General features: G+C 38.4%; 1 protein-coding gene across 10 annotated transcripts in view; it reads left to right on the top strand.

Moving 5' to 3' along the window:
• GTF2I (general transcription factor IIi) overlaps positions 1–18,135 on the top strand; it is an 80,835-nt gene that overhangs the window by 23,339 nt on the left and 39,361 nt on the right. For 7 of the 10 annotated variants that reach the window (XR_012996675.1, XM_076354586.1, XM_076354585.1 and 4 more), the window contains exons 4-11: positions 2,119–2,253; positions 2,681–2,864; positions 3,071–3,099; positions 4,264–4,312; positions 5,022–5,065; positions 6,479–6,556; positions 13,840–13,899; positions 17,659–17,721. Coding sequence is in view for 9 of the 10 variants with exons in the window: in XM_076354586.1 (XP_076210701.1) it covers positions 2,119–2,253; positions 2,681–2,864; positions 3,071–3,099; positions 4,264–4,312; positions 5,022–5,065; positions 6,479–6,556; positions 13,840–13,899; positions 17,659–17,721 (642 nt within the window). In the remaining variant the exon portion in view is untranslated. Of the gene's footprint in view, positions 1–2,118; positions 2,254–2,680; positions 2,865–3,070; positions 3,100–4,263; positions 4,313–5,021; positions 5,066–6,478; positions 6,557–13,839; positions 13,900–14,672; positions 14,735–17,658; positions 17,722–18,135 lie in introns of those variants that run through there. The other 3 variants (XM_076354594.1, XM_076354589.1, XM_076354592.1) reach the window with 3 other exon arrangements.

The raw sequence follows: 18,135 nt of genomic DNA, 5'->3' as shown, positions 1-18,135 counted from the left end.
ACACTCAACCCTATACAGGCTCTCAGTGCAAAATGAGGATTGTTAGGAGTTGGTTCGTTGTAATCCTGCTGAATCCGGAATAACTTTTGCAGAGTAACTGGACTAATCCTACAGTATGCTCCCAGCTGTGTAGAATGCAATTCTTGTACCCTATAACCGTTCCTCACCCTTCCTGAGCCATTTACCCTGTAAATACAGCCCCCTATCCCTCTTCCCCTCCAGGTCTTGTTGCACATGCCCCAGGCATCCCCTGTCCCAGACGTAGCCTGAATCCTGCTGGGTGCTCTAGTAATTGTGGCGAGAGCTTCAACAGAGCCTCGAAGTTGTGTAGCCTCCAACAAGTGCAGATGTGCCCGTCAGTGCTGCCAGGAGGAGATGAATGGCTGCTAGGTTTGATCAGTTGTGCAGAGCTCTTACAAATCTTACTGTCTTTGAGACTTGATCTTGTTTGTCAGACTTGATTGAAATTGGGCAACAAATGTGGGAGAGATTAGCGAGGCAGATGCATAATGTGAGCTCAAGAAAATGGATAGAAATAATGTAATAAAAAACAGCGATAAGGTTTCTTCTAGTTAAGAAGGAAAATCTCTGTCTTTTTGTCTGCTTTTCATTTTAATGGGAAGCGAGCAGAGTCGTTTTATTTTTGTTTTGCTTATTATTTTTAGAAAGTGTGGGTACACTTTTGAGAAGCTACTGGGAGTAAAGACATTTTCAGTGAATCAGTCTCTTATGTGGAAAAAACCCACCCAAAAAGCGACACTGCATGTAGCCATAAGTGGAAACTAATGTCTCTTATCCCTGAGTCTCCAGGCAAACCTTATCAACTGTCATTAGCTAAGCCCTGGTATTACGGGTAAATAATAATATTCCATTTTTGCACTATTTTTGTGTTATGGTAGGCCCTATGATATTGCAGAGAAAGCAAAAGAGCTGGAGAGCTAAATGTCACGTGGAGGTGGGTTTCTAGGGCACAAAGCAGACGTGTGAGCTGTAGAGGAAGGAAGAGGTTCTCTTTTAAATGAAGATACGGATTTTTAAGATGATAAATGCATTTTTGCTAAAAGCATTGCTGCTTCAGCTCATTTCACAACTGACTTGTAATCAGTTGTTCAAACTGATGTTTGTTTTCTCGTATTAGCCTAGAATTATGATGCCAGCAGTACTGGTAATGCAAATTGCAGCGTTTCAGACTTACTGCTGTGCTTGCTCATGGTGAAGTCATGACGCAACTTCAGCACTGATCATTCTCTTGCACACAGGAACATAGAACTGCCCTGCTTTTTCTTTCATATGCAGACTCTCTCTGTTATTTTCCTCTGTTTTTGCGGGGTGATTCTCAGTAAGTCTTTGCAAGAACTGAAGGATAAAGGAAGGCTGCCACCTGAGACGATCGCTTCCGTTTGCTTTTTAATATTGAAAGCGTTGTTATTCCCTCACTCCTTTTTGCAATGACTTTTGCTCAGAGAGTAGAACAAGGCGCAGGGCTGAAATCTTCTCTGTTCTGCGTGATGATGGCTGGTTTGCGACTCCTCCTATTCGGCAATAAGAGATGTGTACTTACTTTTGAAAGATACAGGAGCTGTTGTGGCAAAAGTCAGATCCCTTCTATAAAAAGTTCAGCTAAGCACATACAGCATAAACGAAACAGGATATAACATAACTGCTGCATAAGACATCATGCATAGTACTAGAGAGCTCTGGGACCCTCCACACGGGCATTTTACCTTTTCCCTGGTGACTGTCTTGGTCCTTCTTTTCTTGGCAGTTTTGCATTTTATTTCTGCTGTATTATCCTCTCCTGAGATTAATACTGTTTTCTACCTCTTCGTGCCAAAAAAAGCCTGCTTGGATGTGTCTCTTAATTCATCATTCTTAAACCTCACAGGGTGATATTTACAAAGGTTGTAAGGAAGATATAATAATTTTGGTGTAAATTTAAATTTAGTCATTGCTCATGTACATAGCTAAGTGCATTTGCTTCTGAGGCAAATAAGTTCTTATGATTTTCTGGCAGGAATCCTTCCCAAATGTCTGTAGTCTAAACTGGAGGGACTAGGTACTGGGAGTTTTAATAACTGATTATTTTATTTTTGTCTTATTTTTATAAATAACTGCCAGGTGTTACAGAAGAGGAGAGAGCTGCAGAACTGCAGAAAACAAAGACTGTACCACCTGTAAACAGACTGACAGTGGATATTGTGGAACTGGAAGCTCTCAGAAAGTCTGTGGAGGACTTTTTCTGCTTTTGCTATGGTGGGTGCTTTAAAGTCTTCTAAATAGCTATTCTGGATTTCTACATTTTTATTCTAGTTGGGAGGAAAGTACTGCATGATTTTCCAACTATACTGCTGTTAAGGTGATAAGTTTAACTTTCAGTAGCCAATTCTAAAACATACACATATATTGGATAGTTTTCTTCTTGATGGGTTTTGTGGGGTGTGATTTGAGGTTATTGCACAGCACAGCCCATTTAGTTTTCTTTCAAGAAAGCCTCTGTATCTCAGTGGGTTCAGTGCATGTTAATGCAAGCAGTACTTGGTTTCCTGTAGAGATTTGCATCTGCACCTTGCTTTCGCTCCAGTCCTCTTCAAAGTAAGAAGTTTTACGAGGGACTCGTCCTTTTGCTAACTTGAGTGTTCTTGACCTCAAAACAATCTTCTTTTTTTCCACCCCCCTCCAGGTAAAGCTTTAGGAAAGTCAACAGTGGTACCTGTGCCATATGAGAAGATTCAGAGGGACCAGTCTGCTGTGGTAGTGCAGGGCCTGCCCGAAGGACTTGCATTTAAACATCCAGCAAATTACGATGTTTCAACCCTGAAATGGATTTTGGAAAACAAGTCAGGGATCTCATTTATCATCAAAAGGTTATTTGCTCTCTCTCGTGCTGGTCTGTCCACTTTGGTTTTGTACTTAAATTAAGTCCAATTAATTTTAATTTTTAATTAAATACATTGCAGCCTGTTTCTCTTAAACAGGAGTGCTCTCTCTTTACTTCTTTACACTACTTAATGTAGTCTTTAATGATGTCTTTACTAAAGCTATGGGGTTTTCTTTCCATATTTCCACACAGGCCTTTCCTAGAGCCAAAGAAACACCTAGGTAAGTTACCACTTACTCAGACTAAACAGAAACAGATCGGGATTTTAGTTTAGATAGCAATATAGATACAAGATTTGGTCATGTGGATAAAGTGGCAAACTGTACAGAAATTCCTAGACCGTCAGTTGCCTTACTTACGGAACTATAACCTGTTCCTTTATGTGTTCTGCCAGGAGCAACTAATTAGAGATAAATTTGTTCTATTGCATTCTTCATCCTTTTACTGAATTTAAATTTAATGTGAATTGGATATTATCCTAGGGAAAGGAGAAGCGAACTGATGAAGGACTGTGCATTGCATTTGTAGAATGTGCCAAGACTTTGCAGTGCTCCGTGTTCCAATACATAGCTGATTTTGGCATTTATATCTCATTTTAAAAATTGATCTAATCTTCTGAAGTGGTTAGGTGTTGCAGTTCCTGTGAAAGCCTCTATATATGAAAAAATCTGAGCTAAAGTGATTTTTTTAAAACTCTGCAAAGATTCACTCTAGTCTAGAAGAAATCCCTTGTCCTGTTCCTTTCATGGAATCATGTTGCTTTACTTGCAAAATTCCTGTATGTGAGGATTTGTTTTATGAAGAGGATGAAGCAATCTCTATAGGAATGTAATCACTTTCTGAGGTGAAACAGTCACAAGTTGGTGCTGGATTAGTGAAATTAGAAATGTGTTGCCTGTGCTCAGTAAGAAGAGTAGAGAGTGGGGAATTACAGAGATTCTGGTAATAATATATATCTGTTGAAAAAGCAAGGCAGGTTTTCAGTGTGGTAACTGACTTTCTATAAACATAATCTATTTGTGTCTAGCTGTAATTTAGGACTAAGCTGGAATCTCTATAAAACAATCCATTTGCTTTTAGCAGAGTTTAGGTAGAAGATCTGTTTAACTTTGTTTCCCAAGATTTTTACTCAGCATCATGAAAGACGGCAGTGAAAAGCATGGTGATGCGCACATTTGAAGCAATTTTATATTGGTGTTGCTTTATAGATCAATAAAGCAATTTAACGAGAGATCTCGCCTTCATATCTGTGAATACAGAAAATATGCACATATGCTTGCAAAATGTGAGCAGGTTTTTGCTTCATGAAATCAATGTTACATTTTCAATTTGTATTTAAGGTAAATGGAGTACAGGAAATTAAAAGATTGTCTTTTAACTTTCAGGAGCTCATATGACAGAATCTTCACATTCAGTTATACCTCCAGGTGGAAGGTGAATTTAAAATAATGTAGTTTTTTTGTTTCAACTATGTATTTTCATATAGTTTATCTTTCTCTCAATGTGCTTTTTCTATCCAGCTGACCTTTGGATGACTTTTGCTTGCCTGGGATTATAAAAAGCATGAAGTTGAATTTTCTCTTTCTTTTGACCATTATTTGTGGGGAAACTGTTACGAATTAAACAGATGGCAAAGTTTCCCCTTGGTTTAATTAGTCCAATGAGTGGTTTAATTCACAGTCTGTCAGTCAGGGATAAGTTTGTCATGTTTTATGATATGGAAGTGATAGGGAACAGATGTAATGTTGCTTCCTTCCCCCTCCTCGATTAAAAAGTTAAAATACATTTTTTTGTTAGTAAATGAAGAGATTCTATATGGAATAAATAAAAAATTGGTTAATGTGAAAACAGGGAGCAAAATGGCAAGTGTTTCTGTGCTTCTGAGTTTGCTTCCCGTTAAATGGTACGCATGCTTTGAATATTGTGTATGTCCTGAAAATGTAGGGATGGGAGATTCCTGGCAATTCCCTTGAGATAAATCAGATAAGCTAAGATGCAGGCTTTTTACTTTTGTGTTCCCAGTTGGAAAAAAAATACTGGGAGATTGATTTTACTTGACAACTTGTAAAGCTTGAGGAACTTTCCAGAAATGTGATACCTGTTTTTTATAATGTCAATGTGCTTGATTTGTTTATTTTTGTAGTTGTCCTCCTATTCAAGTGAAAACGGAACCAAATGAGGATTCTGGTATGTTCCAACTTTTGCCCTTATTTGCAAAAAAAAAAAAAGAACAATTGGTTTCTGTTCAGAAGGCTGAATTTAAGCAAAGATAGGAAGCTCCAAGAAAAAAGCAGCAAAAAGACATCCTTTGTGAGAAAGAAAAACCTTTTCCTTAAAAATGCCCACTTTTCAGTTCGTGTTTTTATCAAGTACTTAACTTAAGCCAAATGTTTCCATTTCTAGGAGGAGGAGATTTGTAAAATTTTCTAGACTAAAATAATTTCTCCTTGTAAATAGTTTAGTTTTAAATGGAGAAGAAGAAAATCCTCTGTTTTTTATTTTGTTCCAGTTCAAGATCACTTTATCCCTAACGGGGAGAGGAGAAGTTTATTTGTTAATATTACTAAAATATTGAAAATGACAGAATGTCCATTTTATAGCTAAAATGGAAATAAAGTAGCAAAGTGTGTTTATTGCTTGTTAAAAAAATGACCAAGCATTCCTAAGTCCCCCTGCAGGTAGGACACGATCCTGCAAGGCTCTGTGATCTGCAGCAGAGCAATGCTTAAGTGTATGCTTCGAGAGAAAGGCATGAATAATCCCACTAGAGCCAATGAGACGACAGGTGTGCCTGGAGATAAGCTTGTGACTTTCCCTTTCGTTGGGTTGGGCTGCGCTACTCAGCATTTTGTATAAGAATTAAGTTTTTATATTTAGTCCTGTTTTTTGCTCTAGTTCTTTGTGCTTCACAACTTTAAACTTGTGGTTTGGGAACCCTTCATGGTTAGCATTTAGCTTAACGTACGCAAAGAGTTAACTTGAGCTTTTTGTCAGGTCGGTCCCAGACTCTTTCCAGTGCTGCTTTCTAGGCATTTTAAGTAATTCTCCTTTTGTTGGAATGTTTTGAAAACATTTTAGGGAATGCTGTGAAGGCTTATGGGGGGGATAGTTCACTTGAAGGAAGCCAAGAGCAGCTGAGGACCTTTGGTGTTGCTCCATCAGAGCACCGTTTGATGCAGACTGTATCTGAACTTGGCTGTACAGAGGAGGGAGCAGGAGTAGGTCTAGAAGTACTTTCAGCACAACGAGTGTTAAATTTTTTTTTTGGTTTTTTTGGCTGTGGTAGTGGGCAAAAAGGAAGGAGACCATTCTTTTAAATTCTTCAGATCCAAGACAGCATTTGCAAGGATTGCCTAGTTTGTAGGGAAGCATTTAAACCTGAATCCCTTCTGACGGTGACCAAACTGAAACCAGCAGGTCACTTTGTTACCATTGGTTTAGCTCAACAATTGTTTAGTGTCTCAGCACCTGAAAATAATTTTTTGTTCTTTTTTTTTTAATAGAGACCAGCTAGGATTTTGGTGGGTTTTTTGTTTGTTTTTTTTTTAAGAATCTGGTTATTACTAGTTTCCGTATTTGATTCCTTTGTTGCTTCTACAGGAATTTCTTTGGAAATGGCAACAGTAACAGTGAAGGAGGAATCAGATGATCCTGACTACTATCAATATAATATTCCAGGTAATGATACTAACTTTCGTAAGTGTTTATCTCATAAAAGGGTTGATTGCTTAAGTGTTGCTCTCTCTGTGCCTCTCTTTTTACTTATTCTTGGTCGTTAAACTTGTAATTACTTAGCTCTGTTAAGGTACAACATATCCATGCTGGCTATCATTTAAATTATTCGGAAGAATACCAAAAGAGCTAAAGTACAACTTCAGCATACCCATATGTATGTGTTTGGGCTGAAGGAGTCTTCTGAACTGGTTGGGTTTTTTGTCTAGAGAACGGCTTGGATCTTTTCTTTAGTTTAAAGTTTCAGTAACTTTCATAGTATATCACTTTTCTTGTATGGAATGACCAATATGTGTCAAAATTGTATTGAAAGGTGTATATAGACAAAGCTAACAACATTCGTGAGGTGTGTGACTCAGGCTCTGTATTTTTTAAGGTATCTCTCAGTTGCTTTGCCTCGTTCCTATGTGTCTGGTTAATGCTGCATGTTAACCTCAACTAGGAGTGAAAAAAGAAATCATTACTTCTGTAGCTTGAGATGAACTGTAATTAAGAAGTCCTGATTATGAATGGCGATATAAAATAACTAGAACCCTAAATTTATTATTTCAGCCTGTTTGCATTTGTCCTTACGTTAATTGAGCAATACAAAGGAACACAGGCAAGCTGCCACGCGTCTCTGAAGGATAGCTGCATGCTCAACAATGACATGCACATCAGCACATCCTTTCATTTTGTAATATTGTATATTATTGAGATTACATTTTTGTGTGTGTTTAGACACAAAGATTCTTGAGATTATTTTCTAACGTGCTTTAATAACTAACTACAGGTTGTAGAATCAATATTCTCGTATTCATAGAATCCTAGAATAGTTTGGGTTGGAAGGGACCTCTAAAGCTCATCTAGTCCAACCCCCCTGCCGTGGGCAGGGATATCTTCAACTAGATCAGGTTGCTCAGAGCCCTGTCCAGCCTGACCTGGAATGTTTCCAGGGATGGGGCATCCACCACCTCTCTGGGCAACCTCTTCCCGTGCTTCACCACCCTCAGCATAAAAAATTTCTTCCTTACATCTGGTCTGTATCTACCCCCCTCTAGTTTAAAGCCATCCCCCCTTGTCCTGTCGCAACAGGCCCTGCTAAAAAGTTTGCCGCCATCTTTTTTTATAAGCCCCCCTTATTGGCACGTCTCAAGTAATGTACGAGCACTGTTCAGAGAGATCTTAACCATACGACATAGCAAAATGTCACCACTCAAGTTCAGAATTTGAAAGGTGAATTCTCTGGTGTTAGGATTATCTTTTCTTTGTATTTGTACATTGCCTAGCCTCAAGGGACAGGGGGAGGGTTTACAGGCACGACAGAATGTAGTAAAAATAGATACTTTTTTGGAGACAATCTAATCGTTGTTCCTTCCAAAGCCCAGTCCTGTGATCTTTTTGCTTTTCAGGCCCTTGTGGCTTTCCATTTCATGCATAAAACCGATGTCAGAATTTGGCCAATAGCCCAAAGTGTAATCCAATGCCATTTGAAGGGAGTCTGTACTGAAATTGCTTCCTTACAAAATAGTAACCCATTGTGCTGCAGCGTGTTTGAGCTAAAAAATCCCCTTTGTACAATATGCTTCCATAGTAAAGTCTAAGCAGTGTGGATTTGGAGGGGGGATTTCTCTTGTCTTTTACAGAACTCTAAATCTTCTGATTGATGAAGAGCAGTAAGTATCTTTTTCAGATAAAACGGTGCTTGATTAATAACTCCCCCTTTCCCCCCTCCCAGTGTAGTCCTCCAAACTTGCATTTAAAACGAGGCAAAACTGAATATGCTGGTAGAAGGGATGGGGTGCTGTGAGCCAAAAGAGATGTTACCGTGTCACGTCATGCCACCTTCCCTGGAGTGAAGCAGCTTCCCCTTCGTTTCTTCGAGTTGCTGACGCGCAGATTCAAGCCAAAGGTTGTACAAAGTGCAGAGAGCTATAAATTCAAGAGGCATATAGGGGTTTGTGTGTGCATGGTGGTGCTGTGCAGAGAAGTGAACCTTAGAAAAGTACAGTTATCTGAGATGTGCTCCTGAGGGATGACGCAAGTCTGCCCAAGCATTGCCTTTGTAGAGCTGTGCTGCGAAATAAAGAAAATGGCTAGGGTCATAGTTCTTACTAATATACCCTACAGCAAAAGCCAGGCTTATCGATTTATGAGAACAAACAACTTAACTGTTAGAGAACAGCAATCTGATTGGGGCTTCCTGGAGAAAGTGATTTAGTGATGAAATTTCACAGTTATTGTTTTTCTCTGAGTGTTCGCTTCCTCTCACAAATCTGTAATGCTGACCAAAATGCTGTGTGCCTCGGTGGCACAGGAAATTCTCCCGTTAATCAAACGGGGAAAATTATACCTGTAGGTGGACGTTCTTTTAATTTCTTATTATCTCATAGTAGGTTGCAGCATTTGGATGTTGCCATGAGTTAATACTGAATTACTAAATTTAGAAATGTTTTAGCAGTACACAGTAAGAAGACTGAGAAATAGGGACTTTAGCCATCAAAAACTTCATGTGGGTGTTTTGACAGAGTATTAGGGGCAATTTTCCATCAGTGGGCTCTAGCAGTAGGTGGGTTTTTTTCCAGTATCCTGGACAAATGTGAAGGTCCCTGCAGTGTTAAATGCTTTGGGTGACACCAAAGACACCCTGTTCTGAAAGAAAGGTCCAGATTTTGACTCTTGACTAAATGAGGAAGAGGACTGAGCAGAGATCTGCAGGACTAAATAACACATACTGGAGCATTCCAGCTATCATAGTTAATATTCCTGCATATGCCTTATCTATAAGTACCAGTTATTATGGCTCTTATGAAAAGAAATGTTAGTTAAAATGCTGTTTCTTAGTTTAGTGGTTGAAATGTGGTTTAGTCCTTGAAATGTGGTTTGTACTCTTAGATTAAGCATATTACTATGCTGTGGGAATAGATCTGTTTCTATGGCTGTTGCAGAGGGACCGGCATTCATTTCTGCCTGAGCTCCAGACCAGCTGGGTATGTGCAAGGCCTGATCCTAACACCAAGTAGGAGGGCGTGTGTTCTGTACTGTGTTATTGCAAATACATCTCTGTGCCCGTAAATCCTCCTAGCTTCTATACCAGCTCCCTTGCATTCAGGGGACTGTTCAACTGATGCATAAATGTCTTGAAAAGTAAGAGACGCATCTTGGCTTGTTACTAGAAGGCTGTCTGCAAGACCCAGGCTATCTTGAAGACTTTTCATGAAAAAAATGAGGGCAAATACCATCAGTGCCAAAATAAGAGCAGCTCTGAATCAATTAAGAGAATAGAATTAAGAGCTATACTCTGCCCCCCCCTCCCCATTTACAAAGAAGCAGGAATATGTTAAGATAATTCCTTGGGGATATGTACCATCTTCAATCCTCTTCATCAGCACAGAGTAAAACAAAGCTTTTTGGAGACATAGTCCATGCAGAACTGAGTAACTTGCTGACTAAGGACCAAACATTTCCTGAAAGAGGCATGTTATCCCATGAATTTTGTGGATGCAAGTCTTCAGTTACCACTGACGCCTCGAAGTTAAAACAAAGAACTGGAAGGAAAAGAAGGAAAAGGCTGTAAACAATGTGTCCTGTGAATTGGCTGGTTCAGCTTATAAACCTCTGTCTAATGAACTGACCGGTTTAGCTTATAAACCGCTTAGAGTGAGTAAACAACTGCCTAACATCTTTTCTCTCTAAAGCACCATGTGGTTGAACAGTGCTGTCGGTTTTGGAATTTCTGGAAATGTTAGAGTGAGGCAGTTAAAATATAGGACATTCATCCAAAACCAAATGAGATTGAAAATATCTTCTGCTGGAAAAAAAGGCCAAAATGGGAAAGTAAACTGTGCTTTTATTCTCACTCTGGACATTGAAAGTCATGAACAACTTCTAGTGTGTCTCTGACAACAAAATACTTCTCCTTTGGAGATCTCCCAGAATACTAGAAGTAATGTCCATTTTAATGGGGCTGAAACTGTAAAGCTAGGCTGGCAGTACTCTAACCTCCATAATGTAAGACTCGGCGTGTAGATACTATCTTAAACCAAGAAATTCCAGAGAATATATCAAGAAAACAAGCAAGCATGATGTTGTGCTTCCTAAAGGCATTCTGATACTACCCTGTGTCATGGTTTAACCCCAGCCGGTGATTGAGCACCACGCAGCCGCTCGCTCCCTCCCTCCCCAGCGGGATGGGGGAGAGAATCGGAAAAGTAAAAGTAAGAAAGCTCGTGGGTTGAGATAAGAACAGCTTAATAATTGAAATAAAATAGTAATAATAATAATAAAAGAGTATACAAAGCAAGTGATGCACAGTGCAATTGCTCACCACCCGCCGACCGATGCCCAGCCAGTCCCTGAGCAGCGGCCCCCCCGGCCAGCTTTCCCCCAGTTTATGTACTGAGCATGATGTCCCATGGTATGGAATGTCCCTCTGGCCAGTTTGGGTCAGCTGTCCTGGCTGCGCCCCCTCCCAGCTTCTTGTGCACCTCCAGCCTGCTCAGTCGGCAGAGCATGGGGAGCTGAAAAGTCCTTGATTTAGTGTAAGCACTGCTCAGCAACAACCAAAACATCGGTGTGTTATCAACATTATTCTCATGCTAACAAAGCACAGCACTGTACCAGCTGCTAGGAAGAAAATTAACTCTATCCCAGCCGAAACCAGGACACCCTGGTAATTACATATTGTTCACATTGCTGCCATCTGTGTAGTGAAAAAAAGACCAAAAAAATGAGCATCACTGACGATGTTAATCCATGAGATGATAAATCCGTTGCTTCTGCCAAGTGGCACAGGTTTGGCTGTGTAGTGTTAGGACATAATCCATTAGAAACTGAGGCTGAGGGATTTGAACTCAGTATAAGTAAATGGTTTTACCACTGTGCTTGGTTCTTGCTTTTCTTAGTAATGCGATGTGTGTGTATCTGCCTGTAATGTGCATGAACGCAGTAAAGTGGAAATGTATTTGCTTTTTTTAATATCTCCTGGTGTAGAACTTTCAGAATTCTTTTAAATTTCACTTTCTAGTCTGTACTAAATTAAGCCAGCAGAATATATTGTTTTACACTTTTTAATTTCTGAAACAATTTTTTCATACTGTTCTTTCCTCTGTCAGAGCTTCATAATATTAAAAAAAAAAAAGCTTCAAGTTTCATAAAATAATCTGTGTGGGTCACTTAAAAAATCTGATGGCTTTACTACATGTACTGTAGGTTTTATTGACATTAAAGATGAGGGGATTGAATTCTCTGTGCTTAATCCCAGGGGCTGTAAGCCTAGTAAGTGTATCTTTAACTAGAGAAATCTTTCTTCAAGTTTGAACATGTCAGAGACTCCTATTTTTCCTTTTTTATTTGTGTCACAGCATATATTTGGCATGAAGATAATGCAATATAGAGACTATTGCAGGATATGTAGGTAAAACAATCCTGTCAGGATTTCTGAATTAAGGAATAAACACGAAAATGTGTGCTTATAATAGGATATTTGCTTATAATGGGATGCAGGCTTCTGTGTGTTTGTGTGTTATGAATTATAATAATTGCATGTTCAGAAGAGTTCTTAGGAAATGACTCTCCTGTCTAGCTGCATACACAGAATACGCTCATTTAAATAAAAGCCAATTTAGTCCATGGAGATGTTTTCCAGTACACCCAGGGAGGCTGTGTTCTATTCCTACTCGCCCATAACAGTTGCAAATCACACTATTTTGATGAGAATTTCTTCTCGTGTGGCCTAGAGCACCACCAGTCTCTCTGGCTTCTGCCTTGCTCCTTTTCTTCCCCGCCGCTTTTTCCCATCTTTGGACTTTGGTCTTGGCTGTGCCAGTACCACTCTTTTCTGGAGCCATGTTTTGAACCAAATTGGGGAGCTCCTCTGAGTTAAACAGACAAATAGGAAAAAACCTCACACCTCCCCACCCCGCAAAGAGAAAGTGGCAGGAGCGGGTTAAAGCAGCACTTACTGAAAGAAATGCATGTAAAACAAGGAATCTTGTATAGGTTCCTCACTTGAAATCCTGTTAATTTAAAATCCCTTTGAAAATCTGAGCAATCAAATTAGGCAGAACTGTCTCAACCGAACATTATTGTAACCACCTAATAATCATCATGTTTTTCTTTTAAAAATTTAATCCCTAAACATTAATTTTCTTGATTAACTTATAGTGTTTGATACTGTATATGTACCTTCAGTTGACTGAAATACTCATTAAGTCTGATTGTGACAACAGTCTTTTCTATCTTGTCTTACTTCCTGTGTGTATAAAATAATGAGTTTAAAATATTTCACTTGCCTTATTAGTTAATAGTAGCTTTTTCTATTGGGAAGCTATTAATATTTGTTGTTGATACACTTTTAAACCTACCTCTAAACGGCCATAATTTCTGGGGAGGTGTATGATCTTCTGCAGATTGCTTTTGCAAATGAACACAGCAATGATTTGATTTATGCAGAAATCCTTTTAGTCCAAATCCTTCAGTGCCAGTTAGTCCTGTGCATGCCCGTACGCCACACACAGCATAGGTGTATAAAACTAGCCTATTTTTGTGGTATAGAATGATCTCTTGCTCAGTGTGAAGCCATTTGTGCTATAAGCAGTTCGCTCTTTTCAGTGTAACTGCAGGAGTGCCAAAGCATTAAGCAGTAGGATTTTAGGGGTGTTAATTTAATCTTTTAAGTGTCATTTGTGTGCTGCTTTCTGCACCAGCCTTTTTAAAGCAGTCCCCATATAGCCATCAAAAGAGCTGTTATGATGAAAAGCAAACAACCTTGAAGTGTCGTAAATGATTTTAATCTGTCCGAATTTGTCTATTTAATGTAGGTAGAAATTTTAAAGTCAAAAAGGACTCCCTAGGAATACAAATTTTAACAAAGAGGAAAAAGAGTTAGCTGATTAAAAATTCATTGAAAAAAGGCAGAACCATCAACATTTCATGTTTTAAAATTAGTTTATTAACACCAAAAAAAATGAAAACCTGCTGTTCTGCATGAGTCTCTGACTGTTGAGTAGTCCAAGAAATGCACACCCCTGCCATTAGCCCCTCAACGTTTTTATTCTGTTGAACTGGATGAGTAAGGATTTATACATTCTTAATATTTCACACGGTCTTTTCTAAGTTCAACATTATAGAAGGTATGAAATGAGCATATGATATATGAAGTTAAGAGTTATTTGGCAAATTCCTCTATGGACTGGCAAAATGTGTTTGTTGTGAGACACAATTTAAAAGCCGTTCTCTTTGTTCCCAAGCAGGCCCTTCCGAAACGTCGGAGATGGATGAAAAAATTGCTCTTGCAAAAAGTTACACAGGTAGACCTTTTAGTTGTATTTTTCTCACATCTGTTTTGGAAATTGAATGTGTGAGTTTTACTTTTCAAAGCTCTGCTTCCTTGATTTGAAGTGAGAGTTAGGGTCTTGGAACTTAAACTTCAACAGAAATGAAAATTTCAGTTGCCTTAATTTTCAGGTGTCCAAGTAGAGAGACATGTAGAAGGGAACCTCATTTCTTTCTTTTCTAAACTCGAAAAGGAACATCAGGTTGATCACTAAAGCACTGGTAATTTGTGCGAGTCGATATGTTTCTCATGAAATTCAGTCTGTTTCATAATTGGTTATAAAGTTTAATAAACTTCTGCTTATGTATTATGAGTACAACCTGATCATTTCTTTCTTTCAGCTGCGTGTGAGGTGAATGGGTATATACAGAACAAAGTATATGGAAAGCCCGTGTTTAGTGGATGGAGTTCCTTACTGTATATGAACAATACCTGAAATAAATTTACTCCAAAATTGTACATTTTTTTCAGTTTCGTACAGTCTGTATTAAAAATACTGGTTTGCCCATTTGCAAACACTAGAAAATAGTATTCTGCATTTCAGCCTGTGAATTTCTTTATAACGTCAGAGTGCTCCTGATGTCATGAATTTAAGATTCAGAAATTGAGCCTTCTGTGTGTTGTTCATGTGAACATTATAGTTCTGGATTTTTCACTTACGAAAATCCTTGCTTTGAATAGTAGATGTTAAAAAGTTTCTTTTGTATTTTTATTATGGTATGTTTTTTACTTTATATTTGTCTAAAGGAAGCCACCAGGGTTCCGATTGCAGTGAAGGAACAGATGTGGAAATACCGGTAGAAGGTTAGAGATATGAAATGTTTTTCATGAGAATAATTTAACATCATTGGATATTTTTTTTTACAGAAATATTTGAAAAGATGGCACCTTAATAAAAGTTGTACATCTTCTCCAACCATTCTCTTTCCACATTTCCACAAGGTTGGCTTTTGGGGTTTTTGTTTTGTTTTGCTTTTAATCTCCCAAATCGTGCCACTCTGTGGCTTACTATAAGCAAGTTGTGATGGGAGTCGTCATTCTTTTAAATCATAAATTGCATTTGTAAGGTGCTTGTCACCCAACATTTAATGCTTTGACATGATGTTAAAAGTACATCATTCTGCAGCTAGTTTCATTCTAAGCACCTGACTCTCAAACCTGAGTCATGAGTATTTTTTGGATGTTAAGGCCAAGTTACGCTAGCAGCAATACTCATTCTTGCAAATCCCATTAGTTTTGCTTTGAAGGTAAATATCACCATAGCAAAGGGTGCCATTACATGAAATTTAAAAGCATTTCTCTTGATAATGGAGAATGAAGTTCTTTTTTGCTCTTGCTGACTGCATTATTAACTCTACTTAGGTGAGAAGAAATTATCTAGGTACTTTGTTTTCCTAAGCATAATGCCGTGAGCTTTATGCCTGACCGTGAAGAGAGAGCCTGAGGAAAGGGACGTGTGATATGAAATGACCGAGACTCTGACTTTGCTCTCTTTTTGACTATGTAGAATTTTGTAGCTACAGATGCTGAGTGTGGCCCTTTGTGTCAGAATATGGTTTTGTTACACACCCTTTTCTCAATTCTATTCTCCTTTACAAGTTTCTGTAAGAGAGATGCTGAAATTTGCACCCTGGTTTTGCTGAATAGAATAAACCTGTTGTTCGTGAAGGTTAGTATTTATGAAAAGGTTTCTAGGCAGTGATTAAAAATTGCAGGTAACAGTCTAACTGAAATTTCATTTGTTGTTTAAATAGGCATGCAGCGTAGGCAGTCTTGTCTGGATTCTGTAAAATAAAATTATTGCTGATCCTCACAAAAATGAATAAGACAGAAAAATTGATGACAACGTTTGGATTTTATGAAGTCTTTGCTGTATATCCTTCTAACTATTATTAGAGAAATACATATAATAGGCATTTAAAGTTCTTCTGAAAGTCTGCCTGAAAGCTACAGACTGTGATGCAGAAGATCTGCAGAAATGATTGTTTTCTGCAAAGAAAAACGTCAGAGGGATGTACAAACGTATCTTTTGGTGTATATCACTGGGGGTATTCACTGTTTTTCCCCTCCAGTAACCTTGACAAGATGGTGAAAAAGGGAGTGGCAAAATTAACGTGTGCCTGGAATCCCCCAGATTGATATCATTGATATGGTATTGATTGATACCTGCTGATAAAGGCGTCTGAGGTCTTAGTGAGATTGGATGAGTGGGGAGCATGGTGTGATTGAGATTCAACAATCAGAAAGTTAAGGTTATGTGCATCAAAAGAAATTGTTTTAAACTGAATGAAATCACGTTTGAGAAACTGGAGACAGTGCCAGTGAACGACGACATTTAGAACTGTGAAGAAGGCTGCTGCTTAGGAGCTGTGTGTATTTACCTACGATCAAAAAATACCTAGTGATGATAATACTTTGTTAAAAAAAGGTACTTTAGTGTTTAAAGCAGTTGGTTTAATATGGCTTAAGAAGTAATGTCCCATCTGGGAGTTTTCTTCCAGAACTGTGTTGCCATCTGCTTTGACATTTTAGCATGTTTCTCTTAATTATGACTATTTCTCAGGGATTTGGTACTGGACTAGATGGACCATTTGCCAGTCTTTGTGGCTGTTCTTAAATTTCCAAAAATTGTATTTCTTTTTTGTTTTGTTTTGTTTTAAACTTTTCTGATGCTCTCAAAAAAGGTTCTAAGCGATCAGTTGATGTGATAGTTATTTTTATGACCATACTTTATGTTCACGTCTACTAAAAGACCATTACCTCCCAATTCTTTCCTTTTGTTGTGCTTTGCATTTGCTAGTTATCTACCCAGCACTCACGCTGGATTAGATCAAAACATCATACTATGTTTTCCATGAACTAGATGATATATTTGACATAGTTCGAGTATACTCCAGTTAAGGTGTCTCAGTAGATGCTGCTGAATCTCTACTATACACGACATCACGTGAAGAGCCTTTGAAACGGAGATTCCTTCAGACTTGCTCCCCAAGTGATAGCATACTTCCAGCTTACAGAGATCTGAAAGAAGATACTCTTCAAAATGCACAAGTGCAGCATTACTCTGCCAAAATAATTAAAATATATTCCTTCATCCACTGCTACTTAGTTTTGAAATAGTTTCTAATATACTTAGCTTCACTTTTTTAAACTTTACTGCAGTTACATGCATATTGCTCTTTCTCCCACCGAGTGTTGATAGGCCTAATCCTGTTTATTAGGTTGCAGCAGACTGCCCCAACGAAAGCATTGTGATTATGAATTTCCCTCTCATTTTTCACTGTTGGCCTTGCAGCCTGTTATGGAAATCATTATAGTGCAACGACTATGAGGCTGTAGAAATGGTAAAGACATACATCGTCTGTAGGGGCACACAGACTTTGGTCATATATTTTCAATAATCCTTGATAGCAAAGGGAAAAATATTTATGATTGTATTAATCCTATTAAGCCAAGAATAAGGAATTTCCTACTGTCATTAACACCAACTCTGCACTGCTGCACACACAATAGATTGTGCAAGTATAATCCTCACCTCCCTGCCCGTGTCTAGAATTGCTTAAGGGCTTATGGTAAAATATCTTTGCTTCTGTTTTTGTTGCACGCTGTGAATGCAAAATGTTTCAGTGAGCCAGGGGACTTCTTTGACAAGTGTTAGTTTAAATACAAAAATCACAGAGTGTTTGGTTAAAAATCTTTTCTGTATTCATCAGTCCTGCTTCTCCCCCTTCAGATTCCTCCCAGCATGCCCCTTCAGAAACAAGTGAGGATCCTGAGGTCGAGGTCACCATCGAAGGTTAGTTCTCCCGGTCATTAATTTCAGTCTGTTGGGTGTTTTTATGTCCAAAAAATGTTTCACAATGCCTGCATTACTTGGCACTGAATAAATAGGATTATGTGCCAGTGTTGACTGCAGTTTGGATCGTGCACATATCGTAAACATATCTAGTCCAGAAGTTCTATAAACCCACAATATACTGAAGCATATTGGACTTACTGGGCTGGTTTTGAAATGATGTGTGACAGAGATTTGCATCTTTCACGTATTTTTCAAGCATTGGTAATGAAGAATGCTCATTATTTAACAGCCAATAATTTAGATTTTAAAAAGATTTTACAACATTCATTCTGAAGAACACATTGTTTTATAAGCACACTGTAATTATATAAAATTTCTAGTAACACTAGCTTCTGGGAAGAATTGTACCAT

The sequence above is a fragment of the Aptenodytes patagonicus genome, chromosome 17, assembly GCF_965638725.1.
Source record: "Aptenodytes patagonicus chromosome 17, bAptPat1.pri.cur, whole genome shotgun sequence".
Lineage (NCBI taxonomy): Eukaryota > Metazoa > Chordata > Aves > Sphenisciformes > Spheniscidae > Aptenodytes > Aptenodytes patagonicus.
The sequence above is the reverse complement of the archived record's forward strand: the minus strand, read 5'-3'. Positions and strand labels throughout refer to the sequence as shown.